This window comes from Podarcis liolepis, assembly GCF_965112155.1.
Source record: "Podarcis liolepis genome assembly, chromosome: 13".
Classification (NCBI taxonomy): Eukaryota; Metazoa; Chordata; class Lepidosauria; order Squamata; family Lacertidae; genus Podarcis; species Podarcis liolepis.
Window position 1 is genome coordinate 16,546,822 of NC_139573.1, and position 27,300 is coordinate 16,574,121.

General features: G+C 44.6%; 2 protein-coding genes and 2 long non-coding RNA genes across 10 annotated transcripts in view; 1 reads left to right on the forward strand and 3 right to left on the reverse strand.

Annotated features, from left to right (window-relative positions):
- LOC310691132 (uncharacterized protein) overlaps positions 1–796 on the reverse strand; it is a 17,022-nt gene extending 16,226 nt beyond the window's left edge. The window contains exon 1 of one of the 3 annotated variants that reach the window (XR_014518346.1): positions 152–768. Coding sequence is in view for 2 of the 3 variants with exons in the window: in XM_083470732.1 (XP_083326858.1) it covers positions 152–569 (418 nt within the window). In the remaining variant the exon portion in view is untranslated. Of the gene's footprint in view, positions 1–151 lie in introns of all 3 variants that reach the window. The other 2 variants (XM_083470732.1, XM_083470733.1) reach the window with 2 other exon arrangements.
- LOC310691209 overlaps positions 1–7,703 on the forward strand; it is a 7,999-nt gene extending 296 nt beyond the window's left edge. Inside the window, exons 1-5 of one of the 3 annotated variants that reach the window (XR_014518381.1) lie at positions 885–1,114; positions 1,479–1,754; positions 3,636–3,829; positions 4,174–4,204; positions 7,575–7,703. This is a non-coding gene — a long non-coding RNA (uncharacterized lncRNA). Of the gene's footprint in view, positions 1–884; positions 1,115–1,478; positions 1,755–3,635; positions 3,830–4,173; positions 4,205–7,574 lie in introns of those variants that run through there. The other 2 variants (XR_014518382.1, XR_014518380.1) reach the window with 2 other exon arrangements.
- On the reverse strand, positions 2,018–3,638 carry LOC310691217. Of its 2 annotated transcripts, none has more exons than XR_014518392.1 (2): positions 3,148–3,638; positions 2,018–3,112 (listed from the first exon to the last, which is right to left on the reverse strand). It is a non-coding gene; the product is annotated as an uncharacterized lncRNA (long non-coding RNA). The 2 variants fall into 2 exon arrangements; XR_014518393.1 differs by having other exon boundaries at positions 3,145–3,638.
- On the reverse strand, positions 4,174–26,955 carry LOC310691137 (uncharacterized protein). Of its 2 annotated transcripts, none has more exons than XM_083470739.1 (15): positions 26,451–26,955; positions 25,229–25,501; positions 22,423–22,534; positions 16,142–16,437; positions 15,938–16,053; positions 15,030–15,094; positions 11,011–11,077; positions 10,758–10,822; positions 9,600–9,823; positions 8,945–9,198; positions 7,570–7,695; positions 7,274–7,415; positions 7,122–7,157; positions 6,026–6,095; positions 4,174–4,951 (listed from the first exon to the last, which is right to left on the reverse strand). In XM_083470739.1, exons 1-15 carry the CDS (start codon positions 26,785–26,787, stop codon positions 4,672–4,674), a joined length of 2,463 nt encoding a protein of 820 aa, XP_083326865.1. In that variant the 5' UTR covers positions 26,788–26,955; the 3' UTR covers positions 4,174–4,671. The 2 variants fall into 2 exon arrangements, with proteins under 2 accessions (XP_083326865.1, XP_083326864.1); XM_083470738.1 differs by having other exon boundaries at positions 22,423–22,537.
- Positions 26,956–27,300: the final 345 nt, after the last annotated feature.

Genomic DNA, 27,300 nt, shown 5'->3' on the forward strand with positions numbered 1-27,300 from the left:
GGCCCTGCCTAACATGGGCCTTTGCTGGAAAAGTTGCCCCACCCCTGGGCGACTACAGCCATGGGAAGGAGCTGTGCTGTCAGTACAAACAGAACCCCGAGGTGTCACCACCACCAGCCGGATGGATCCACCCCTCTCCGGAGATCCTTACTTAGCCTGATGAAAACAAAGAGAGAGCCCACCGGGGGCTTGTAGTTCATCGCCTGCAGCACCAGCGCCGTCACCTCCACGGCATAAGCCTCACCGTAGTAGTGGATTAATAGATCCCTGAGCTGCCGAGCATCGGCTTCCCTCAGCAACCTTTTGGGGATTCTTCCGACGCCCTCCTTGACCGGGAATCTGAGCAGTTCGCCCTTGAATTTCCTCCAGTCCTCGTCCCGCAAGTCCAGCAAGGTGCCCAGAAGGAGGAGCGCGGCGCAGTGAATCGCCCAAGGCTGCGGCTCCAGAAAGAGCGAGGGACCCGCTTTGGGTAGCTGCGTCGCGGGGCAAATGCTGCCCTCGTCGTCCCCCTTTCTGGGGGGAGCTGTGAAGGAGAGAGCCGGGAGATTGAGGACGATCTTCTTCGACATCGCGCTCCTTTCCCGCCAGCCCTAGCGCAGCAGAAACCACGGACACCCAAAGACCCAGATCTGGAGACTCTGCCAAGGGAAGTGGGGGCCAACTCGCGGCGCCTGACTCCCCGGGGGAGAAAGGCTTGGCGCGAGGGCAGCAGCGGGAAACCCGCTCGGAGCGCCGCCGGCTCTCTCTCCTCTCCTGGTCTCTTTCTGTTCCCTTTGGCGAAGAAACTCGCCTTAAAGATCCTTCCCTCCGGCAGCTGCAGGAGACTCGAGGGCGGGGCTTCGCTTCACCATTCCAGCTCACCTGCTGCCCAGCCCTGCGCTGGAAGAACTTGGCCCAGAGGTTCCTCGAGGAAAGACACCGAAGCGCAATTCTCCGAAGGGAAGAGAATTCGCTCGCGCTCGCAGGATCTGAAGCAGGGATGAGCGGCCGGACGGTGGGACAGGAAAACGCTGAGTGTGCGAGAAGAAACTACTCGTCCTTCGCGAATTTAAAGCAACCCCCCTCCCCAAAAGCAATACTGTATTTTGTTAGGGTGCTGGGACGCGTCTGAGAGGTAAACCATGGTTCCCAGGATTCTTCTTGGGGGTGGGCTTGAGATGCGGGTCGGCAGCTTCTAGCGCTTTGGTTGTGCTCTCCATCGCTAGTTTTCTTTCTCCTTTGGGGAATGTTATTACTAATTCCCGACCCACAAAGGGCTGGAGGAACTCCTTAACCGAGTCCCCCGGTAAGTTTTGTGACGCAACAAGTATTATTATTATTTTTTAACATACAAGCATGTGATTGCAACAGGTAAAATATTCTCTCTAAGCAGATTCAACAGCCACGCGGCTGCACCTTCTGTGTTACAATAACTAATTGGCTCAGTTATTCCAGCGATTAATATTCCATTTCTGCACCCACATCCTGTCCCCTGGCAGGTTTCAGACAAGAATTCAAGACCTCTACATCCTCCCTGAAATGATGTGAGGAGGGGAGAGAGGCGTATCCTCAGCATCCTACACAGCTGGAGGGAGTTTTGTATGCCAGCTGGCCTGATGCAGAAAATCCAGCCCTACAGCATGTTCAGCAGGTGGCTGTCAAGACTCTGCCTGAAGACCTCCAGTGAGGGAGCTCCTCACCCCAGGAATTGGCTCCATGAAACCCTAGGATAAATTCACAAAGTCTCCTGCGGACATTAATTGAAACAAGTCCAGGTATGTATTTTAGGGCACTGTTTTGTGAAGTATTCTCTGCATTTCCCCCATGCTTTTTGAAACTCTTTTTTAGTGTGATGTCTAATTGCCTCTGTTAATCTAGCCAGCCCAATATACTCTAACAGTTTGTCTTGCCAGTCCTTTTTTGTTGGTACAGTTTCTTTTTTCCAGTTTTTAGCAATTTGTGGATATTTAAGTTATAATTAGAAAAATCTTAATAATTATTCATAAACAGAAGAAGTACGGTAAATAAGGAGGCCAGATACAGGATAAAGGAAGTCTTTTATTTGGTTGTTTGTATTGTTGTATGTTATGCTCATTGTATGTTATGTTCATGTTTAATGAGGGTGGATTTCTGTATTGGGGAGTGGGAGGTTTATGTTAGGTTGTAAATAAAATTCCAATAAAAATTAAAAAGAAAAGAAAAGAAACCATAGGATAAATCACCAGATAAAACTCTTCCTGCAGCTTCCTGCAAATGCAAGCTGCATAAGCGACCAGGTGATTTTCTGCAGGAACCCACAAGCCCAAAGGTCATGTATGTATGAATTCATGCCAAACCGTTCTCCACCTTGCTGTCAACAAGGAAGAGATCACCGCCCTGCAGTGCATTATACTGCTTATAATGTTTAATCTTGTTTACAGTAACATGCTGAAACTCTCATGCATCAGCAGACTTTATTATCTGGATTGGTAGGCATAAAACTAAAGTTCAACTCCTCTCCTCCCGATTTTTATGACAAGGAAAAAAACCACGTATAAAATATAAACTGTTAACAGACACCAAAGAGAGGGGTGGATTTGGACTTCCGGATTGGAGAATTTACTACCAGGCTGCATGCTTAGGATGGATAAAAGACTGGGTTGTGCTAGACAAAACAGAGATTCTAGACTTGGAAGGATGGAACAACCGCTTTGGATGGCATGCCTATTTAATTTATGATAAAGTGGCAGTAAACAGGGACTTCCTGAACCACATAGTCAGGAAGTCTCTATATAAAGTGTAGGCAAATTACCGATGGTTGTTAGAACCTAAAATACCATGGTGGTTATCCCCACTAGAAGTACTGTCAGTGAAAAGAGTAAATATGGAAAAGGGCTGGCCAACATATCAACAGTTACTAATAAAAGAGCACAGTGAGATAAAAATAAGACCCTATGAAGAGGTTAAGAACTGTTGTAACAGCTGGCTACAATATCACCAGGTATTGCTTATCTTCAACCAAGATAAAAAATAGGATTTGAACAAAAAATGATAACGATAACGATATCTTTATTGTCATTGTCCCTTGCAGAACAACGAAATTGAAAAACTACATAAAACTACATAAAACTACCACAAAACTACATTAAAAAAACTACATAAAACTACATAAAAACTACATAAAACTACATAAAAACTACATAAAACATTCAAAAACCCCTAAAAACTCTAAAACCCCATTTTAAAATACACTATACTACAGAGACCCCTTATGCTGCGTTTAGAACCAGAATTGCATTAGTGTAGAAACTGTTTCTCAGGCGGCTAGTCCTGGCCTTTATAACCCTATACCTTCTTCCAGAAGGCAGAAGCTGAAAGAGATCATTTCTGGGGTGCGTACTATCCTGTGCTATCTCTGCTGCTTTCTTATGGCACCTGGCAGCATAGATTTGATCTAAGGTGGGAAGAGTGCACCCAATAATTCTCTCTGCAGTCTTTACAACCCTGGATAGCATTGTTTATCCCCTGGCTGTGCAGCTCCCAAACCACACACACAGACCATAAGTTAGTACGCTCTCCACAGTGCAATGGTAAAATGCCATCAACAGGTCCTTTGAGAGATTGTTTTTCTGGAGGATTCTCAGAAAATATAACCTCTGCTGTGCTCTCTTCACCAGGTCTTTGCTGTTCTCTCCCCAGGTTAGGTCATCTCTCAACTCCATTCCCAGAAATCGAAACACAGAGACCTGTTCCACGCACTTCCCCTCAATAATAAGTGGCTGAATATTCAATTTCCATTTCCTAAAGTCTAAACATCAAAATTACAAAGTGAACTTCCGCAACCAAAGAGGAAAATATCGAAATTACAGTGGTACCCCGCAAGACGAATGCCTCGCAAGACGGAAAACTCGCTAGACGAAAGAGTTTTCCGTTTTGGAGGTGCTTCGCAAAACGAATTTCCTATGGGCTTGCTTTGCAAGACGACAATGTCTTGCGAGTTCCTGCTGTTCTCCCCCTTTTTCTAAGCCGCTAAGCCGCTTATCAGCTGATCCGATCAGCAGATATGCTGCTAAAAGCTGCTAATAGCGCTAATAGCGCTAATAGCGCTAATCCGCTAATCCTTCAATGGGCTTGCTTCGCAAGAAGAAAAAAACGCTAGATGAAGAGAATCACAGAACGGATTCTTTTCATCTTGCGAGGCACCACTGTATACAGCTTGCTCCTTGAATGGGAAGTGAAAGATGAGGTAATAAAAGAACCAATGATAAAATGGTCACAAGAGCTGGGCCAGACAATTCATTTAGACAGATGGGAAAGATTATGGAAAACTGATATAAATTTTACAGTGTGCTATTCGATTAAGGAAAATATAATGAAGATGTTTTACTGCTGGTACCTCACTCCAGTGAAACTATAAAAATGTATAAAAAACAATCAAATCTCTGTTGGAGATGCAAAACAGAGGTGGGGACGATGTATTATATGTGGTGGGGGTGCAAAGTGGTGAAACAATTCTGGATTATGATACATGAAGAGCTTAAAAAGATATTTAGGAGTTCAATCTTTAAAAAACCAGAGGCATTTTTTGCTTGGTTTAGTATCAAGTGACATTCCTAATCTCCCTCCACTCACAGAGTGGTGTGGGGCTGGGGTAGGTGACAATCCATTTGCCCTACCTCACAACGAATTCCACAAGCTGGGACTCCTCCTTTCTCACCCAGTGAGGCTGAGGAACTTCTTTGCCTCATCCCTGCAGTTGATAGCTCTGAGGACATCAGCTGTCACCTGCAGGGCATAATCCTCCATGTAGAAACTCAGGAGGAGTTGGCTCAGGTCCATGGCATCTGCCTTCTTCAGCCGCCCCAGAGGAATGTTGTTGTGGCCCTCACTGACAGGGAACTCATGGAGCTTGAGCTTGAATTTCTTGAGTTCGTCCTCACCCAAGTTCTCCAGAGTAGATATCAGGGAGTCTCTGATGCTCCTCACCGTCGCTCTGCATTGTTGCCCCCCAGAGGCAGGGAAAAGCAGGCATAAAACAAAAGAAGTTCAGCAAAGGGACCCAGGAAGGACTCCTGATTATTTGGAGGTGCTGCTATAACTTCCAAAACTTAGATCAGCACAGAGGGAGCGGGAAGAACTGTAGCCGGAGGGGGTTCTAAAGCTTGGAGAGCCATCTTCGATTGCTGAGCAGAACACCTTAAAGAGCAACTCTCCTGCCTACTCTTTGAAGATTGCAAAGCAACAGCGCTGGCATGGGTGGAACTTCCATGCAGAGTGCAAGGCAACATGTCTACCCCTCTCCACACTACTGCAGGGAGTGTAAGGGAGTGTGGGAGAGAGGCACCATGCACATCTGTTTCTGTGTGAGAATGTACAGTTAACTCCCAACTTACACAGATTTCGCTTATATGTATGTGACCCCCCCCAACCAAGGAGATAAGTTACTAACCAACCTTTAGAAGACATCTGAAGGCTAGTCTTGTATAGGGAAGTTTCTTAATGTTTCATGTTTTATTATGTTTTTATATATGCTGGAAGCCACCCAGAGTGGCTGGGGAAACCCAGTCAGATGAGCAGGATATGATGATGATGATGATGATGATGATTAAATAGGGCATCCCTATTTTCATCAGTTAAACGCAATGCAGAAAGCAAAAAAGTGCTTCTGTACCAGGAAGATCCTGCACAAAGAAGTTTTTAAGCTCTCCACCTTGCTTACGGGGCTCTGGGAGAATCTCACATGGGCTCTGGTGGCTCTCATGAGAGAGATCAAACATTGGCTCAAAGCAAACCAGCTGAAGTCTACAGTGCATCAAGATGAAATTGGCTGAGAAGATGGAACTAAGAGTAATTTGCACTAAGCTTTTTCAGCCAGCCTTAGGTGACTCTCTGTAACTATTATTTAAAGATATTGCAACTTCATTAAGGCAAATGTAAATAAGTCTTAAAGAAACTGTAACGTACCTCCCCACCCCCGCCCAATATCTGCTACCTTCCAGACACAACTGCCTCATTATTCTAATGGTAGTACTGGAAACGGAGTGTGAGAGAAAGGATCAGGCCCTACCTGCTTTCCACTCCATGTCCTGAGTCAGTTCTTCTGGGTGGTGCATTGGTGAGTGTGCCATCACGAGAGGCTGGAAAGAAGAGAGAGTGAGGATACGTACAATGCAAGCAGGTACCTTTGAGAAGATGAATGATCATGGTGAGAGATGAAACCAGGACTTCCAAATATCATCTAAATTGCTCTTCACTCTTCCCCAGTCATGATCCCAAGCATAGGCACCAACTATAGGGGGCCCTGGGGGTCAAGCCCCCCCCCCACAAAAATTTGTGGGTGCTCGGCACCCACAGCGTGGACTCCAACATGACTTCTGGTACAAGCTGGCAGTCTCGTCAAAGGTCTCACTAGGCCTTGTACATGATCTCCAAGGCCCCGTGAGGCCTCTGAGATCACGCCTGAGGCCCTACCAGGTCTTCCAGTTTATGTTGATGTTATGTGATGTCACAATGTCATGTTACGTCGCGGGTGCCATTGGGCACCCATAACCTGGGGCCCAAATTGGCACCTATAATCCCAAGAAGGGAGCTGAAAACCAGCAAGTAAACAATGGCTGGGGAAGAAAGTCAGGAATGCAGAAGCTCTTTCAATGTGAAGAATTTGCAGAGGAAGCTTGGCAGGCATTGCAGTGAGCAATCTAGTCAGAAAAATCCTGTTCTTATGGGTGCTGGGAGTTGTAAGGAGATCCTTAATGATCGAGTTCATAGGATTCCTTATGACTCTTGAGGTGATACAAAGCAGACTTTAAATGTATGGTGCACTGCTAGAAGCCTACTGTGGGTGACCACCCCACATGATGACCCCTAATATGTCATGATCTCCAGAGATCTGATAATGTATAGGGAAGTTTTTAATGTGTGATGTTTTACTGTGTTTGATGTTTTAATTTGTTGGAAGCTGTTTATTCTTATTGTTATCTTCATGTGACACCAAAAAAAGTCCATGAAGCCAAGTTAACTCATCTCTATTTCAGAATGTTACAATTCCCGTTGCTGTACCATGTATATAGTACCATATCACCAGCCACTCTTGTGCTCCCATTGGGAGAAAGAGAAGGGATACAGGTTAAGCAAAAGGAAATAAGTCATTAAAACCTGCTGACCTTGTGTTGAATTCATCTCATCTGAATTTAACTCCTCTGAAAGAGAACAGGAAAGAGACAGTTAGACAGGGAATGTGACTAGTGGTCCTTTTTCATCCTGCCTGCCAAGCCACAATCCAGATTGTGGTCCTCCACTGAAAAAAAACCCTCACCTTGTTTCACATGGGCCTTCCAAACCAGCTTATTTGTGTGCTTCTCTATCAGACAGAAGCTGAACTTGTCTTGCATTTGCTCAGCAGACAGTTCTAAGTACTGCTGCAGCTTCTCTGCATCCAGGTATTGAAACTCCAGTTCCTGTGGGGAAGAATGAAACCTCTGTAGATGTGAATAGGGCTTAGTATAGCACCCAGTTCTAAGGGAGTCAAATTAAAGGGTAGAGAAAGATCCTAGTATAGTTTCTCCCATTCTGGGTTCTCCCCCGACAAAAAAATCTTTCTTTGTTTCTCACCTCAGGACAGACAGTGACATCATTCGTCTCCACGAAGAAGCGAGAGCCAATCGTTAGAGGTTTCAGGGTCCGAGGGGGTTTCTCTATTCTGTGTGAAGGACAATTTACTTCATGTTCATCAACCGCCTGTGAAGGACAAACAATGTTACTTTTGAGGCATACAAAGAGGGCACCAAACTGCTAAAAGCTGGATCCCTACCTCTGCTTTGGCATTCTCACAGCACATAAATATTGAGGCTATGAATATTGTGCATTTGGAAGTGAGAGGACGAAATAAAAATTGCCCAGTGTGAAAATATGTTTCAAAATCTTTACTATCAGAACTTGATCTAAAATAAACATTCAACAATAATGTTACATTATAGTTGCATAATAATATCATGTGCTGATCCCAGCACAGGTAAAAATATCTTAGAAATATAAACATCTTCATTCAGAGCTGAAATCAAAGCTCTACCTCTCCCATTCCAGCCTCCACTAGGCCTGAGGCTGCATTCTAGAGAGAGAATCATACATCCTTTCTCTTTGGTGCTTTCAGACACAGAGCTAATTCACACCACCAAAATGGAGACCTGTAACGGAATACCTCGTGATCTAAGTTAAACACCTCGTGACAGTGGTAGAGATACATTCTCACTAATCATTAACTGTTAGGCACTCTGCAGCTCAGTAGAAGTTTCCATAACATGTTGCGCTTTTAGTACTACACATACAGAGTTATTTTCCATTTCAATGTACAATTAAACAATTATACTTAACAATACAGCCACCTCTCCTGATGAGACAACCCAGGAAACCATAGAAGGCATGACACTTTGACCAAAACATAGGGCAGTATTCTGAGGAGCAGTTGAAATTGAGAAGGCAACTTATCCCACATGTGCCAACTTTGCAAACCAGAAGCAACATTTCCCTCATGAGTTCTTGGAGAAAGCTCCTAGTAAATACCAAACCAATTCCTAAACAAAGTAAGATGAATTTCTTCATTGCTAAATACATTTATTTTGAAGGAATCTCCATTAACTTCAGAGAAGGCTGAGTGTACTTAGAAATAGTAGCATAAGGATATTTTGTTTTCACAATTCAGTGACAATGCTGTTGTCTATGGAACCAGGCATGGCATTTGCCCTCTGGAAAGGAGGTTGCCTAGCACTTTTAAACATCACTACTGGTGCAAACCAAAGTAACTCAGTGAAGGGCAACTACTAATCTCTCTAGGGGCATGTTGATGTTGACGAGCAGTTTGGTAAATGAGTTCATGAACCATGACACACTCTGATGCATAATTTTGCATAGCTACTCTGTCAGGCTTCCTATGTTCAGGCAAATGATCCAGGGTGTCTAGAATACCAATCAGTTGGAGAATCCTGATTACCTTTCTCACAGAAGAGTCATTGGGTAGGAGGTATAGGTGAAATGTTGGTGCCTTGAATCGAAGCATTTGATAGAGCAGTGCCACAGTGTGGACCTTAATCTTTCGCTTAAACCATGACTTTCTGAAAATGGCTCCACGGGGAGAGAAGGTGGGATTTTCCAACACAACATGATATGGTCCCACTCTGTCTGGCCTCTCCAGTACCATCCCTTCTTCAACAAAGTGAGCAATATGGACTTGGGAACTGTCTTCACCTGAAAAGGAGCACAAAGGAATAATAAAGAAACCTGTTACAAGTGGGAAAGGGTGAATTTGAGTCTGGGTGACAAAACTCATCACCCTCCCTGTTAATGCAGGCATGTATTGTGTTGTTGTTGTCATCATCATCATCGTCATAATCTAAGGTTTCCCCCCCTGGTCTCCTTACAGGCAATGTCTTCTCAAGGCAGCTCACAAAGAAAATATAGAAATCATAGGAAATAAATAGCAGAGTTAAAATTGCAAAATTGAAACCAAGTACAAAAGATAGGTAAGTGAGCCCTATTGATCCATAGAACCAACACTGCTGGCCTCATAGCATTCCTGATCCATTATTCTTGCTAAGGATTCTACCTATTTTGGTCGTACTATTGGAAGCCTTTGTTTCCTAGCATACCTTCAAGACACAGAAAATGAGGGAAGTGAACGGCTGACACAGCCTCCACTGGATCCACTTCAATGTTGAGCAGAGGGCCAGCAACATGCCACTCCTCGGTGGTCTGTCCTTCCAGGTGCTTAGGCCACGAATCAAAGTGGTAGGTTATGGTCACAGCTTCTTTCACCTCACATATGAGATCCGTATCTAAACAATAGAAGGAGCCAGCCTTTGTGAAGCGCACTCTGAATGGCACAAAGGGAAAGATGAAAGGGGAAGTAGGTTGAACATGGATAAAGAGAATTTCTATTGTTCTAATTTACCATAATTTTCCATATATTAGATGCCCCTGTGTATAAGGGACCCCCCCCCATTTTGGGGGACTCAGTTTTGAGAAAATGAGGGGAGATGGCCCAAAGTTGTTGAGTCTCTCCTCCCACGCAGCTGTGGGCAGGAAACACTCCCTAGATCATTTCCTGTGCGCAGGTACCGAGTGTTTCCCTCGTGTAGCAGCACCAGGGGAAGTTGTGCTCCAGCCAGCCAGTGCCCCCAGATTGCTCCCCATGCACAGCAGCATCTCCCCCCATGCCACTATCCGTGTATTGGGTGACTCCAGTTTTTTGACACATTTTTGTTCAAAAAACCTCATCCAGTACATAGAAAAATATGGTATATTTTTTTTGCAGGAGATGCTTCATATACTGAATTAGAAGTTGAAACTTTTAGGGAAGGAAACCTCCTGGGCAAGCATCATTCTACACACTCAGCATTATTCCATGGAGAAGCAGGTTTGCTGTGAGGCTGCCCTGTGAGTAAAAAAAACTAGGTGGACTTGATAACTCTCATGGTCCCTTCCAACTCTACAATTCTATAGTTATAGTCTATGATGCTACCCATATCTTCAAAGTGGATAAACAACTGGATATGTGCAACAGAATTGCTCCAGAGTAATGTTTTCCCCCCAACTGTGTTCCAAGAAACCTAGAAGCTCCTCATTGAAGATATCAGTGAGAACTTGCCCATCACGACTGATCTTTCATTGCAATGTGCAGGTCTCTAGTGTAATTGGATACATTTTAGAAAACACCACCATGTGTGATGACTATGAGATCAACATATACCAAATGTGTTCCATGGTCTCTGAATCCCAAAAGGAAACAGTTCAAAAAGATCACTCACCTGTATTTTTCATGGCCCTTTTCTGAGTCCCAAAACACCTCTGGTCTCATTTTTTCTGGAAGATCCTGTAACACAGCAATCGTTAATATGGCTGCCAGACCTTTTGTCCTATCTGAAAACAGAGCATTCTTGTCTAAGACCCCTGCAGCCACACCAAGGAGCACTGCTTAAAGCCAAACCCACAACTACACAAAAGGCTGATGTTCTCATTAGGTCAACTGGGGTGCAGACCTTAGAGGCATGCAGTACTGACCTTTCTCACCTCACATATGAGATCTGTGTCACAGCAACAGAAGAAGCCAGCCTCAGTGGAGCCCACTCTGAATGGCAAAAGGGAAAGATGAAAGGGGAATCAGGTTGAACATGGATAACTTCCTCCACTGGTCTAAATGATATTTTGGCAGGAGATGCTTCACATGCTGATATAAGGAGGTAAAAAATTGATAGAAGGATATCTCCTGGTGAAGCACAACTGAAGAACAACTGCTATGAGGCCACCCAATAAATAAAAAAGGTGTTTTTTCTTATACTGAGCTGTTTTTAAAATGGTGTCTTAAAACAGAGCAAAGCAAGCTGGTGAAAGAAACTACTAATCTTCTGTTTACCTGTGTGTTGATGATACTAGAATGCCAGGGAAATTTATCATATTCAGTAACCATGGTAAGAGTTCTGTAACCCATGTACCCATTTAGCTCTAACCACTGGACCAAAAAGCACACTGTTTTAAAGTGATGGGGAGGAGCCAGTTCTAATAAGGGAAACAGCCACTATCACATCTAGTTTGGGCCGTGGTAGCTGTAACAGCTCGTTGCATGTTATTTAAATAGGAAAGTTCTGGTGAAAAGCCCAAAACATGTATGTGCATGCCGTATTTTTCATCCCATAGGACGCACCTGGTTTTTTGGGGGGGAAATAAAGGAATTCCCCCCCCTTTATTTCCCCCCAAAAGCAGGTCGGGGAAACAGAACCAGGTCGAGGAACAGCGGGATGGCGGCGCTGCGCCTCCCTGCTGTCCCCTGAGCTTGTGGGCTGGCCGATGTCTGCCCGGCGTGAGGGGCGCTCTGCATCAGGGCGCCCTGCCCGCCAGGCAGCAGGCTGCTATCCACAGCGTGGGGAGCCTTGCGGGGAACTCCTCCAGGGTTCCCCACGCTGCGGATGTCTGCCCGGCGCGAGGGGTGCTCTGCTTCAGGGAGCCCCTCGCGCCAGGCGGCAGGCTGCTATCCGCAGCCTAGACATCCCTGCAGTACCTCCTGCAGGGCTGCCTAGGCTGCGGATGTGTTCCCGAAGCGCCGGGCACTCTGCTTTCATGGCGCCCGACGCTCCGGGAAGCAGGCTGCTATCCGCAGCCTAGACATCCCTGCGGGACCTCCTGCAGGGCTGCCTAGGCTGCGGATGTCTTCCTGAAGCCTGGAGAGCGAGAGGGGTCGGTGCGCACCGACCCCTCTTGCCCTCCAAGCTTCAGCAAAAGCCTGCATTCACCCCATAGGACGCACCCAGATTTCCCCTTCATTTTTGGAGGGGGAAAAGTGCATCCTATAGGGCGAAAAATATGGTACATTGATTGATTGATTGATTTTTTTTACCCAGGCTTTACCATTATCTCCCAGGGTAGGTTATGTGGGATGTTACATAAGCAGTCAAGTACAACACTTCCTGTTTGCCCAGAGTGGACATGCGGGGGGGGGGGTGTTACTCCAGCCAGGAGGACTTCCTGTCAAACCTGGTCTGGAGCTTCCTCCCCCTGCATGTGACCAGGTAAATGGGTATGACCCTGGGAGACCCCATAAAAGGGCTAGCCATGCAGCCATCTCCACCCCCCTCTTCTTTTTCTTCTTCTTCTTCTTTTGATGCTGATACTGATGTATTTTGCTGTCTGCTGGCTCTCAGCCAGCAGCACAAGGGGCTCATTCCCATATGGGATGAACTCAAACTCTGTTCTGTAACTACAAGCTTAAGCCTGCCTTCAGGGATCCAACCGTGAACTGGAAATTATGATAAGTATAGAGTACATAAGATCTTTACAAACCACATAATAAAAAATTCCCTGTTTAGAGTTTGGGGAAAATATAAAAGACTCTACATTGGATATCGCCAGTCGAAGCAAACATGGTAAAAAAGAAGAACATGAAAGGAGACCGGATAACATATAATTCTTTATTGTTAGAAGAGGATGGCCAAATTAAATTTAGAAAATATGAGGAGATAAAAGACCAGCTTTCTGGTTGGTTGGAATACCATCAAATATACAAAATATTTAAACAAGATAAAAAGACTTGATTTGATCATCAGCCCTCTAAACAGAATTAATAAATAATAAAATCAGGGTAATTTCGAGAATATATTGGCTCCTCCTGGAATGGAAAGTTAAGGAGGTGATGGTTAAGGCAACAATGATTAGTTAGGCACAGGACATTGGACCTCCAATAATGATGGCCAAATGGGAAGAGCTTTGGAGAACAAATATGAAATTTACAGCGTGTTATAACATAAAAAAATATGTTAAAGATGCAGCACAGGTGGTACCTCACCCCCACAAGACTATCAAAGATGTATAAAAAATTAGCGAATACTTGTTGGAGGTATGGTGGGAGTAATGGCGACATGTATCATACGTGGTGGACATGTAGGAAGATCAAAGTATTCTGGGGCTTAATTTACGAGGAGTTTAAAAAAATGTTTGGAATAACTTTTTTAAAAAGACCAGAGGCATTTCTGTTAAGCCTTGTTGGCAGGGACATCCCGATGGCCTTTAGGAAGGTATTCTTATATGCAACAGCCGCAGATCAGACTTTGGTGGCAAAGGGGTGGAAGGAACAAGAAGCCCCGACAATAACGGACTGGCATTACAAGCTACAAGAATTTGCTTAAATGGCGCAGTTAACAAATACCCTGAGAGGCGATTCAAAACAAAAATTTATGTAAAAGAGGGATAGGCATAAAACATATGTTAAAAAATACAGTAATGGTTCGCTATCTATGCTAGCATTTGATTGACGTTGGAGCGAGAATGAGTTGAGAAATAAGACTAAAAGCACATATTGATGTAGGAATGTATTAGATAAAATGTAAAGAAATATACAATAATAAGAGTACATTCATTTGTAAAAAAGGAATATACAACGGAATAGACAGGAAGTCTAGTGTGTTGGTATGTATATGATCTTTTGGGGAGGGAATTGTTTTTGTTTTTTCTCTTTGTTCTTTCTTTCTTTTTGTTTTATTTTCTTTCTAGGTATATAAAATTTGTATATAATTTTTGTATACATGTTGGAAATTATATTATAGTAAGTCCTGTAATGTAATATGTCAACATTTACTGATGTAATATAAGAATGTTAAATAAAATGCAAATTCAAAAAAGAAGAAGAAAAGAAAAACAAGCAGGTCAGTTCTGTACCTGCCTTGGTCCCAGTTGTCTTTTGTCCTCAGAGAGCCCCTGGTCTGGATCCTCTCACATAGAATGAGATGGGCAAGTTGCACTTGAGAACATCTGACCATGAAATATCAAAGAATGCAGAAAGCTACTCAAGACTAACAAGAGAACTGTGCACACCTATACTCCTTTATGTGAGTATTGGCTTAGAGATGTGGAAACACAACTCCAATACCTCAACTGAAAAAAATGGCATGAATGGTTCTTTTTCTAGTAGGAAAGAACAAAAAAATAGATTTTAGGGGAGTGGCAAGAAAGCTTAGGAAATGGCAGGGAGGCAGGGAGGTAAGGAGACGACAACCTTCCTTCAAGAAGCTCCTTGGGCCAGTCACTGCCTCATAGCCTAAAGTACCTCATAGGGTTCTTGTGAGGGTAAAATGCAGAGAGGAAAACCATGCATGTCACCTTGAACTCCTTGGGAGAAAGGTGGGATATGACTTAAATCAAATCAATAAAAATATATTTAAGGAGGAGAAACAACAATTCCTCAAAAAATGCAGAGTTCCATATTTTTCACCCTCCTGGAAATAATAAGCAACAGCAATGCTCCAAGGTAATGATTTTCCAGCTGTGTTTGAGGGACCCAGGAGTTCCTCAGGGAAGAGATCAGTATTGGTGGGTAAGCTTCCTTGAGACAGAATTTGCCCACCATGGCCAACTGTTCATTGCAACGTGCAGAACATACTGTAGATGTACTCTGTGTGTGTTTTAGGGAGCACCACCATATCTGATGACTGTGAGACCCACAGAAACCAGATGTGCTCTGTGGAACAATTAAATGTAAAAACCGTTCCCTGAATGGAAAAGGTTTTTAAATGTCTGGTGGAGAGGTCACTCACCTGTGTGCTTCGTTGCCGCTTTCTGAGTCCGAAACCACCTCTGGTTTTATTTTTTCTGGAAGATCCTATAATGAAACTGTAATCATTTATGTGGATGCCAGAATGTGGATCCCATCTGAAAAGGCAGCATTCTTGTCTGTTTCTAACACCCCTGTGACCACACCAAGGGGCACTGCTTGAGCTCAAAGCCACAACTACACACTGCTACAGCTTCTTCTTCCCCTGCTGTGCTTTGTATTCATTTTGGCCACAGTAGATTAACCTAGACTGATTCCTGAAGTGCAGTGTGTTACTTAATTGCTGATAATAGCATTATTTTTTAAATGTATGTTTAATACAACATTTTCCCTTCTCATTGTAAGATCTCATTACACTGAAACACATTCAATAATATTCATCATCCAGATAAGTAGGGATAACAGCAAAGCAGTATCCTGGAATTTAGAACATATGCATGTAACCAGGAGTCAAGATGCACTCAGAGAATTATTTTCTGGAGACAGGTGTCCACACAGTGGCATCTGAAGATGCCTATCATGAGTTGAATGCGTGTTAATAAAAAATGTTTACAACACTGAAAAATATAGGAGGATAGCAGATGGATGACCACATCAAGTGGGCCCCTTTAAAACTAATGTGACACAAGAAGATTCCACAGTAAACTGGAATCACATCATTACAATGACAATAAAGATATTATTATTATTATTATTATTAGCACCTGGCTAGATGCAGCCTTATTTCCCGCTACCAGCCATTAGCAAATATGTAAATAATTACCAAGGATAGGATAAATGCTATCCTTAGGGAACTAGAAATTTAAATTCAGTGGCTTCATGTTAAAAATATCAATGTGTACCTTATTCCTGTGGGTGAAAAATGCACATCAATAGAGGTCAGCCTCTTACCTCCCTGAGAGGTAACAGGACACTTTCCCCAGAACCTGCTGGGTTCTCCAGCTTCCTGCTTTCTTCCCACTGTGGCGCTATATGGCCAAGTGTCGGTAATGGAATTTGATCCAAACCTGTAAAAGGAAGACAGTTATTTGCCTGACATGACTGTTGCAAGGAGGAAGTAAGTTGAACTGCCCTTGAAGTTTAAGTCAAACTCACCATGCCTTGCACACAGCAAAATCAGAACTGAACCTGGACGTACAATTTCTATGCATTCCAGGAACCTGCAACAAGCTTGCTCCCCTCTTTCCTGGATTATACTCAGCAATTTTTTACTTTTCCTCTTTAAAATTTTCCACATTTTGAAAATGTCTCTGTATTCTTTCAGAGTGATGACATAGCAAAAGCATAGCACGTCTAAAAAAAGTTCAATATCCGCTTCAAGAATTTCCATTAATTGTTTTCTTCCCTTGCAGATCATCTCATCACTAGAGATTGTGGATCTTTCCAATGACCTGTGGCAGAAACATTTATTTTATTTAGGCAACAGAAGGTGGGGAGAGGAGAATTTGAACGTAGTTAGGATACAGACTGCTCCCTTACCATAAATGCCAACCAGGGTCCTTAGGCCAACCCCCCAATAATTTTCTTCTGGGAACACAACCCCTCAATATTTTCTCCCCACCACTGCCCACCCACCTGCCTTCCTGTCTCCCTCCCTTGGTTTGCTGTCTACCCCCAGCCAACCATCACTCTCTGTTTCTGTTTCACTCTCAGGTATACTGGGCCAAGGCCACCTAGGGCTTTAAAGGTCAGCACCAACACTTTGAATTGTGCTCGGAAACGTACTGGGAGCCAATGTAGGTCTTTCAGGACTGGTGGTCTCAGTGACCACTCCCAGTCACCAGTCTAGCTGCCATATTCTGGATTAATTGTTGTTTCTGGGTCACCTTCAAAGGTAGCCCCACATAGAGTGCATTGCAGTAGTCCAAACAGGAGATAACTGTTGGTTTCTGCTCTCTTCACTGTGCAGCGAAGTGCTTGTCCCAAGACAATGTTTACATTCCACAGTCAGAGCACTGTTGGGTTTTCCCACGGGAATGGGAAGCTGGATGTGACGTACACTGGTTTCCTGTTTTTCACCGCTCTCTCTGTGTTCGTTGTTCCGAGGAGAAGGACGGTTGCTTCTCTGCTCCTGCAGAGGCAAGATGCATGTTTGTAATTTCTCAACTTTGAACTGAAAATAAAGCAACATTAAGCATGTGGCACGTACTGCTCATCATTCCGTTGTGCAAAGGACTCTGCAATTACAACATTTTTGGTTCCGGGCCCAGAAAGACGTAAATCAAACTGAAGAATGCAGACTCCAGAAGCCGAGTCGGAATGCCGGCAGAGGAGCAGAGGAACGGATCGCGTTATCTGCTCTGCGCGTCAAGTTTGATTGATGAAGGTATGTGCTCATGCTCCGGGCAGCCTGCCAGCTACTAATTTATGGCTTTATGGCTGGACTTTGAACTTTTATAGCCGTTTTGCCGCGATACAGGCAAAGGCACAGGCTCACAGGCTTGGTGGCTGGGAAAAGTGAAAGTACTTTTTACAAGTGCTTTTGGAAGCAGCTGTACTGTGACGCAGCTTGATTAAAGTAGCAGAGATGGCTGAAGCAAAGCTGGTTGATGCTTTTGGGATTCCTAAGCTCAATAAGAAAAATTATACGGAGTGGGTACTTTATGCAGAGGCTGTTCTGCGGAAGGAAGGTCTGTTTAATGTTATTACAGACAACCCCCCAGCTCCAGTTACAGATGAATGGGCTACTAAGGATTCCAAAGCACGGGGAACACTTACGTTGATAGTATCCCCAGAAGAGCTCTGTCTGTTGCGTGGAAAGACCACAGCCAGAGAAATTTGGGACACTTTAAGAGAAGCTCACTTGAGGACAGCAGCTGGTTCCTCAATGTACTATTATGCCAAGCTGCATGGTATGACTCTTGCTGAAGGTGGAGATGTGCGTACACACCTGATGGAGATGCAAAATCTGAGACATGAGTTGCAACAGAGAGGACTCAACTTTCCAGAGGCTGTGTATTCCTTCATGATACTACATTCTTTGGGTCCAAGTTGGGAGTCCGTTGCCACTCAGATTGCCGTTCAGCCAACTGCTCAGCTCACAGTAGCCTATGTTACTGCCGTGATCCAGAATGAAGCAGATCGCCGGGGTGCTAGCTGCATGGATAAGGGGGAGTCTTCACAGACGTCATCCCAGAGTGCAGTGGAACCACCAGAGGGCGCCAAAGCTTTGAAGGCAGTGAAATGCTACTCATGTGGACGTCTAGGCCATATGAAGAGGGAATGCAAATATCCCAGGGCCAAGACAGAGCAGCGCAGCGGAAGCTCATCGCGTGGAAAAGGCCAAAGCAAAGGCAAAGGTCTGGTGTCCAGGACAACGCAGCACAAGGCAATGGTCTCACGTTTCACTCCAAAGGTTGCAAAGGTCCAGAAGACGTCTAGATCTTTCTTCGTTGTTGATTCAGCAGCTACCCACCACATGTGCAACGATAAGCGACTGTTCGTGACTTTTACACCGCAGGAAGGTGCGATTCACCAGGCGGATGACCACACGATCCCCAGTCAAGGCTACGGAACTGTTGTACTTCACAGTTTGGACTTAGAGATACAGGATGTACTTTATGTTCCGGATGCCACACACAATCTTCTAAGTGTGATGCAGCTGAATGAATGGAACATTGACGTTTCCTTCAAGAACAAGAAATGCACCATCACAAAGAAAGACGATTATGTTTTGCATGCTGAATGTGTTGATCGTTTGTTTGTCTTGTATTATGATGATGTTGTGCAGAATGATACTTGTTGCATTGCAGGTTCTAACAAAAGTTTGCATGCAGGATGTATTCATGATTTTCACCGAAAATTTGGTCATTTGCATTTTGAGGCAGTATCTAAAATGCCTACCTTGGTTGAAGGTATGACTATTAAACCCTGCAGGTACCACATGAAGTGCAAGGCATGCGCAGCAAACAAGGTGAAAATGCCTGCGAAAGGTAAGGTGTCTAGTAGGCAAGCTACAGAACCACACCAGATTGTTCATGCTGATTTGGTTGGTCCACTATCGCCCTCTTTGGGTGGCAATAGGTTCTTCATGGTTCTCATTGATGCATTTTCCAGGTATATTTATGTGTACAATCTCAAGCAGAAATCAGAGGCTTTTCAAAGGTTTAAGGAATTCTGTGCTTGGTTGGAAAATGTGCATGGTAAAAAGATAAAAATTCTTTTCACAGATCGCGGGGGAGAATTCACTTCTCAGCAGTTTGAAGCTTTTCTGACTGAGAAAGGAATTCAACACGATTTGTCCAGTCCTCGCTCGCCATGGCAGAATGGACTTTGCGAAAGGGCAAATCAGACATTGCTTCAAGGGTTAAAAACCTTGCTGCATGATGCCAATCTTCCAGAGAGTTATTGGGCCGAATCTCTCTCATGTTTTGTTTACAGTTACAATCGCAGGTTATCTTCAGCGATTGGTTGTACCCCGTATGAGAAGATGTTTGGCAAGAAACCATACATCAAACACATGAAAATCTTTGGTTCAGACATGTGGATTCACTCACCACAAAGCTCCAAGTTAGGCAAACGTGGATTGCATGGTATCTTTCTAGGTTATCAGAAAGGTTCTTACAGAATAATGATGACTGACTCTAAGACAATTAAGCTCACAAGAAGTGTTGAGTACAATGCCAAGTGGGGGGAGAACGTGGGAATTTTCCAATGTTATCCTGATAACAGTGATGAGACTGAGGATAAGCAACAACAACCCACACCCACTGATGAAGGTTCTGTTTCTGAGACTGAAACTGAATCGGATACTTCAGAGGATTTCAAGAGTGCGAAAGCCTCTATGCGACCCTCTGAAAGCTCTGATCAGGAATTGGAAGAACCATTGTTCACAATAGGTCATTTTTCTCCTAAGAAGGAAGAGGAGAGTGTTGAAGACCAAAGGCTGATTCGCAGGTCACAAAGAGCCACAAAAGGCAGACCTCCAAAGAGATTTGCTGATGAATTTACTAAGACAGCAGTAGCAGCTGTTAAAAGCTCCAAGAAGGTATTTGAACCTTCAAGTTTCCAAGAAATCCAGGATTTGGATTCTAAGGAAGCTGAGCCATGGTTAAATGCCATGAAGGCTGAGCTTGATTCCTTAGCAAGGAACAAAACTTGGGAGCTAGTTCCAGTAGTTCCAGGAATGAAACTGCTTGGAAGCAAATGGGTCTTCAAAGCGAAGACTGATCAAAATGGCAAGATAGTCAGACACAAAGCCAGATTGGTAGCCAGAGGTTTTGCACAGGTACCAGGTGAAGACTATCACGAGACCTACTCACCCACTGTGAGATATGAGAGCATTAGGCTTATGCTCAAGCTAGCTGCAGAGGAGAATCTACACATTAGTCACCACGATGTAAATACAGCGTTTTTGTACGGATCTCTAGGTGAATCACTTTATATGCTTCCACCTGATGGCGTACAGGTAAAACAGGGATTTGTTTGTGCTCTAAAGAAGTCCCTTTATGGTCTCAAACAAAGTGCACGGTGTTGGCACACAAAACTCACTGAAGCATTGTTTTCTCTAGGTTTTCAGCAAGGGAAAGCTGATCCATGTGTGTTTGTCAAAGAGGAGGGGCAAAAGAAGCTGTATTGTTTGTTTTATGTTGATGATATTTTATTCTTTTGGAAAGATGTCACAATGTACAATAACGCCCTAGCTCAACTGAAAGAGCACTTTGACATGAAAGATCTTGGTGAGGTAAACAACTACCTATCTCTGGAAATAGAGAAAGATCAAAGTGGTAACATTCTAGTACACCAGTCATGGAAAATTGCTGATGTGTTAAGCAAACTGAACCTGATGGATGCTAACCCTGTAGACACACCGATGACAACAGGTTATCAGGTAGAAGACACTGAAGAAGCATTTTCTGACACTACGCTGTACAGAAGTGTGCTAGGCAAGCTAAACTTCATTGCCAGATGTTCAAGACCTGACATTGCTGTTAGCTGTAATTTGCTAAGCAGACAAGTTAACAATCCTACTGTTAAGGATTGGAAAGCTTTGAAACGCATAGCACGCTATTTGAAAGGCACTATGCACTACAGACTGAGATTTAACAATCAGAAGTCTGGTGGTCTTGAGATTTTTGCAGATGCAAGTTTTGGAAGTGACACCACAGACAGGAAAAGTACGTCTGGAGTTTGCTACATGTACAATCAGGGTCTATTTGATTGGTCATGCAAGAAGCAAACAACAATTAGCTTAAGTACTTGTGAAGCTGAACTGAATGCACTGTCTTATTCACTTAAGGATTGTGAATGGTTGTTACAATTGTGCAAAGACATGAAAATTCCTGTCAAATGTCCAATCCAGGTTTACCAGGACAACAAAGCATGTTTGGCTTTGCTGAATTCGGAAGGTTGTAAGCAAAGCACGAAGCACTTGCAATTGAAGTTGCAACATGCTAGGGAACATATTCAGAAGGGACTCGTAACGGTGTCCTATATGCCAGGTAATGAAATTCCTGCTGATGTATTGTCCAAGGTTGTATCAAGGGATCAACACTGTACCTATGTACAGAAGTTGGGTTTGTACTGATATTGTACGAACACGCTGCCCAGTGATGTTCACAGAAAGGGGGAGGATGTTGGTTTCTGCTCTCTTCACTGTGCAGCGAAGTGCTTGTCCCAAGACAATGTTTACATTCCACAGTCAGAGCACTGTTGGGTTTTCCCACGGGAATGGGAAGCTGGATGTGACGTACACTGGTTTCCTGTTTTTCACCGCTCTCTCTGTGTTCGTTGTTCCGAGGAGAAGGACGGTTGCTTCTCTGCTCCTGCAGAGGCAAGATGCATGTTTGTAATTTCTCAACTTTGAACTGAAAATAAAGCAACTTTAAGCATGTGGCACGTACTGCTCATCATTCCGTTGTGCAAAGGACTCTGCAATTACAACAATAACCAGGTATGCATCATTCAGTGAGACAGTCTGCAGATAGGTAGGGTCTCATCCTGCATACCAGATGAAGCTGGTAGACAGCTGCCCTGGACACAGAATTGACCTGCGCTTCCATGGACAGCTTTGAGTCCAATATGACCTCCATGTTGCACACCTGGTCCTTCAGGGGCACAGTTACCCCATTCAGGACCAGGTAGTTGTCCAAACCAGCCTGCCCCCTGTCCCCCCAAAACAGTACTTCTGTCTTGTCAGGATTCAACCTCAATCTGTTAGCTGCCATCCATCCTCCAACCACCTCCAGACACTTGTTAAATTAGTGGTAAGTGTTTTTGTTTTAAGCAGGAGAGCTTGCGAACTGACTTGTATTGTTTTAAGATCAATAGATTTTACATTTGCTTTGGATTGGAAGGGTTAGTTGAGAGGGGGAAAACATTGCTAAAGCTGTAGCTAAAATTGTGGCTTCAGTCAATTATATAAGTACAGAAATTACCCTTTGGTGGCTTTTTCTGACGGAACCAGTTCCTTCAGAGCTTGATTAATTTTTGACGACAAGAATTCAGCTGACCGGTGCCTTGAAACATGCATTTCACAAAGTCGCTCTGCTGCTAGATATTGAGAAAGTGAGTGCACATCAGAAGTGTTACTGAGTCAAACCCTTGGCCTATTTGAATCGGAGAAGAAGTCAAGATGAAACTGAACTGTCTCTTCCCAGTTTCACCTGGGCTAGCATTTATCATGGCATGGGAGTTCTTATCAGTAAAGAGATGGCCATGAAAAGGCCTCCTAGGAGCAACTGCAAACTCATGGGAGCCATAGTTCATAGTGGAATGAGTTTTTTGCTCTATGGTTTAACCCACAGCGCCACCCACGTCCCGGAAAACAGGTTAGGGACCAATCATTTCTTTAGCTCAATTACCAATTTACCAATGGTTGTATGATGAGACATTATCTCCTGATTGACAGGAGCCCAGCACAGCTGAACTTTGTTTAGTCTTACAGACCTTGAGATCTAAAGGCTCCCCGCTTTGACATGTACCAGGCTTTTGAGCTGTAAATTACTTAATTGCCTCTTGCACCTTTTCGAACCCAATCCACATTCAACCCCCAGCTGTGCCAGGATCTGCAAATCAGATAACATCTCTTCCTGCCCAAAGTCAGGATGCAATTTGATTCACACTTCTAAAGACAGAGAGTTTTACTATTAAAGAGACCAGATACACATTCCCCAGAAGGCCACAGTTTTAACTCTCCCACAATGCCTCACTCCTGCATGAACCAACGTTTAACATACCAAGTGTTATGTACTGAGTTCAATAGGATCCAAACTGCAGCAGGCTGATTGGTCCTAGAACAATAGGATCCAAAAGGCAGCAGTCTGATTGGTCCTAGAACAATAGGATTCAGAATGCAGCAGTATGATTGGTTGGCAGGAACCACCCAATCCTGCTCCAGATAGAAGTGAATCCACAACCTGATTGGCTTACAGTAGAATTCCGGAATTAGCCAATCATGGGCAGCCTATTGTGTAAATAATGTATATAAAGCAAATACTGTGAGGGGACTTTCATTCATTCCTCCTCACCACTATGAGCTGAATAAAGAGCATGAAATCACTTTGCGACTCTGAATATATTTCACCAAGGTTTCCCAACTTCACTACAGAAGGGCTGTGAGGGCCGACACCAAAGTTGTTAACCTTTTTTTAGGATTGAAGTAGTTGAGGTTTTTTTAGGATTTTTTTTTACCCCAGGAAATAAACTGCCATGGAAGGGGCTGGATTAAACCAACCGATGGACTGGATTAGGCCCCTGAAATGGACTTTGGACATGCCTGGTATAGAAGGATTCACTTCCATCTCATACAGGTCAGCCTTCCAGTGATGTGGAGATATCATTTTGGGTGTCCTAGAGTGTAATGTGGGATGCATACACACGACTTGCTCATTCTTTCCAACATTATTTTGGCTGTTAATGTCATGGGTGACCGACTGAAGGCACAAAGGTGGAGTAGACAATCCCAACAAGAAAGAAAAGTGGGAGGCATCTAAAGAAACCAGTGTGGCTGCATAAGGAGCTTACAGATGAGCTGAGAGTAAAGAAGGGCATGTATAAGAAATGTAAGAAAGGGAAATCACAAAGGAGGAGTATATACAAGTAGCCAGTGCTTTTTTTAAAAAAAGTATTTACGGGTACTCTCATTTTCATATTCATATTGAAATACTGCCCCTCAATGAAGCCAAACTTAGATTCACAAAATGTTTAGGCATATGTGTACCCCTGCACCCCTCCACCCAAAAAAGCGCTGCAAGTAGCCAATAGTTGCAGGGTGAAGATCAAGTGCACTAAAGCTCAGCGTGAGCTCAGGCTTGCAAGAGAAATTAAAAATAATTTTAAAAGGTTTCTCAGGCTATGTTTGAAGCAAGAGGAAGAACAAGCAAGTGTTAGGTCTCTGCATGGAGAAGACAGATAAATGCTATTGAGTGACAGAAATAAGGTGTAACTGCTCAACACCTCCTTTGCCTCTGTCTTCTCCCAAAAGAAAAGCAATGCTCAACTTGCAACAATAACATAATAAATTTTGTAAGGAGGGAGCTGTAGCCCAAGATAGGAAAGAGGTGGTCGGGGAACACCTAGCTACTTAAAATGAATTCAAATCTCCAGGGCTGATGAGCTGCACCCAAGTGTACTAAAGGAGTTTACAGAAGTAATCTCAGAGCCTCTGACTATAATCTTTGAAAATTCTTGGAGAACAAGTGTATGTTTAGCTTGGAAAAGAGGAGACTGAGAGGAGATATGACATCCATCTTCAAATATCTTATGGGCTGTCACATGGAGGAGGGAGCATGCTTGTTTTCTCCTGCTCTTGAGGGTGGGACACGAACCAATGGCTTCAAGTTACAAGAAAGGAGATTATGACTAAATACCAGGAAGAACTTTCTGACAGTAAGAGCTGTTTAGCAGTGCAACTGACTCCCTTGGGACGTTATAGACTCTCCTTCCTTGAAGGTTTATCAGCAGAGGTTCTAATGAATCATCAACTTGCTTCCTATAAGTTGAAAAGGGAATGTGCTCTGCTATTTATCACTAGCGTGAGGAGGGATAATATCAAAACAATATATCATCTCCAACCTTCCTTAACATTCCCACAATGTCAAGAAGACATATTCAGATTGGCACATAGGTTTCACACACACACACACACACACACACACACACACACACAGCCCTGCTCAAGAAGCCTCCTCCCCACCCAGTCCCATCAGACTCAGCCAATGTTCTCTCTTCCAAGTTCCTTACCTTTCCTGGTGAAAGAAGAGCGACATTCTGGCAGGGGCTCACGGTCGAAGGCTTTCAGCACCTCTAAGGCCACTTCCACAGCATAATCCTCATCACAGTATGCAAGAAGCAGTTCTGTGAGCTCCCAAGCATTTGCTTTCTTCAGCAGTTTCCTGGGGATACTGACATAGCCTTCCTTGACGGGGAACATGCTGAGATCCTTCTTGAACTTTTTCAGATCTGACTCCTTCAAGGTATTCAGTGCGGCCAGCAGCCATAATTGTGTAATCTGCACTGTGGTGATTATTGATGTTAGTAGCTGAATTGAACAGAAAAATCCAGCATTCCTACATTCCCCTTCTCTTCCTGTTGGAGCACTTTCAGACTGGACTAAGCAGGGAAGGGCTGTGGATTTGTAGGTGATCAGATGCATGCAAAGGATCCCAGGTTTAATCCCTGGAGCCTCCAGATAGGGCTGGGAAAGATTCCTGCCTAAATCCCTGGAACGAACTAGATGGACCCATCTAGGCAGCTTGCCATCCTTCTAGCCTCTCAGGTGATTGAAGGAGCTCAGCCTGGCCCAGAAGAGAGAAGCTGATCCAGGAGGGTTTGAAGAATCTCTTAACTTACAGGCCTCTTCTTAACACTTTGCAGGCTTATACGTTTATCTCACACCCAAAGAGCCAAAGGGGCAGAGGGGTGTGGGAAAACACCACCTCACTTTACACAGGGAAGATTTACATCCATCATTCTGCTGATTTCACCCTGGCCCTGCCCCTTTGGCTCTTTTTTCCTGCTCTGGAGGGTAGGACTCCAGGCAATGGCTTCAAGCTGCAAAAGAAAAAAAGAAAAAAGGAGATTCCGACTAAACATTCGGAAAAACCTTCTGACAGTAAGAGCTGTTCAGCAGTGGAACAGACTCCCACATGAGGTGGTGGACTCTCCTTCCTTGGAAGTTTTTAAGCAGAGGTTGGATGGCCATCTATCTGCCATGGATGCTTTAGCTGAAATCCCTAAATTTCAAGGGGTTGGACTAGATCTCCCTTGGGGTCCCTTCCAACTCTTAGATTCTATGATTCTTTGGAATGTTACCCAGGAGGATATGGGGACTCGAGCAGGAAAGGTTTCCCCACCCAAGGACGAAGGCAACCATGGGAGGGAGCTGAGCTCTCGGTACAGACAGAACCCGCGGGGTCAGCACCATTAGTCGGATCGAGCCCCCGCCCCGCTCCCAGTCCCTTACTTAGGCAGGTGATAACCGAGGCATCTTTCACCAGCGGCTTGTAGTCAATTTCCTGCAGCACTAGGGCCGTCACCTCCACAGCATAAGCCTCTCCGTAGAAGCCAATCAGCAGCTCTACGAGCTGCACAGCATCGGCTTCCTGGAGCAACTCCTCGCGGATTCTTCCGACGCCCTCCTTGAATGGGAATCTGAGCAGTTCGCCCTTGAATTTCTCAATGTCCCCCTCCCTCAACTGCTGCAAGGTGTCCAGAAGGAGAAAAGCGGCGGATTGCATATCCCGCATGAGGGCACGCGACGGATTTGTGGAAAAGAAGAACTTAGTCCCCATTGCGCTCATTCTCCACCAGCCCAGCAACAACCTCGGCCAGAGAAAAACTCAGAAGATCTGGAGACTGTGCCAAGGCAGAGAGGCAGGTGGGCGCGATTCCCGGGCCAACTCGCCTGGAAAGAGAGATGCCTGGCCGGTGAGCAGCAGAAGACCCGCTCCGAGTGCCCCGTCTCTTGCCCTGCGCGTCGCCTTCTTTTCCCTTTGGCGAGGAAACTCTTGAAGATCCTTCTCTCCGGCAGCAGCAGGAGACTGGAGGGCGGGGAGGGCGGAAGGGGCGTCTTTCCAGCAGCTCCCATTTCGGGCTCCCCAGCCCAGCCCTGGTTTGGAAGAACTTGGCTGAGCGGTTCTCGGGGGAAGACCTCCGAAGGCAGCCCTCGCAAGCATAGGCGCCGACTCCATGGGGCTTGAGGGGGCCCGAGCCCCCTCAAAAATTCGTTTGGGGGGGCTCAGCCCCCCCAATAATCTCGGGCGGCGGTGGGCGCGTCTGCGGCTTTTATAGGGCGCCCGGCGCGCACCAGCTCG

Coding starts and splice junctions, on each gene's coding strand:
- LOC310691137 (XM_083470738.1), bottom strand. CDS start 26,787: ATGAGCGCAATGGGGACTAAGTTCTTCTTTTCCACAAATCCGTCGCGT. Junction 22,538..25,228: donor CTCTTCTTTCACCAGGAAAG/GTAAGGAACTTG, acceptor CTCAATATCTAG/CAGCAGAGCGACTTTGTGAA. Junction 16,438..22,422: donor TCAGAAAAAGCCACCAAAGG/GTAATTTCTGTA, acceptor TTTCTGCCACAG/GTCATTGGAAAGATCCACAA.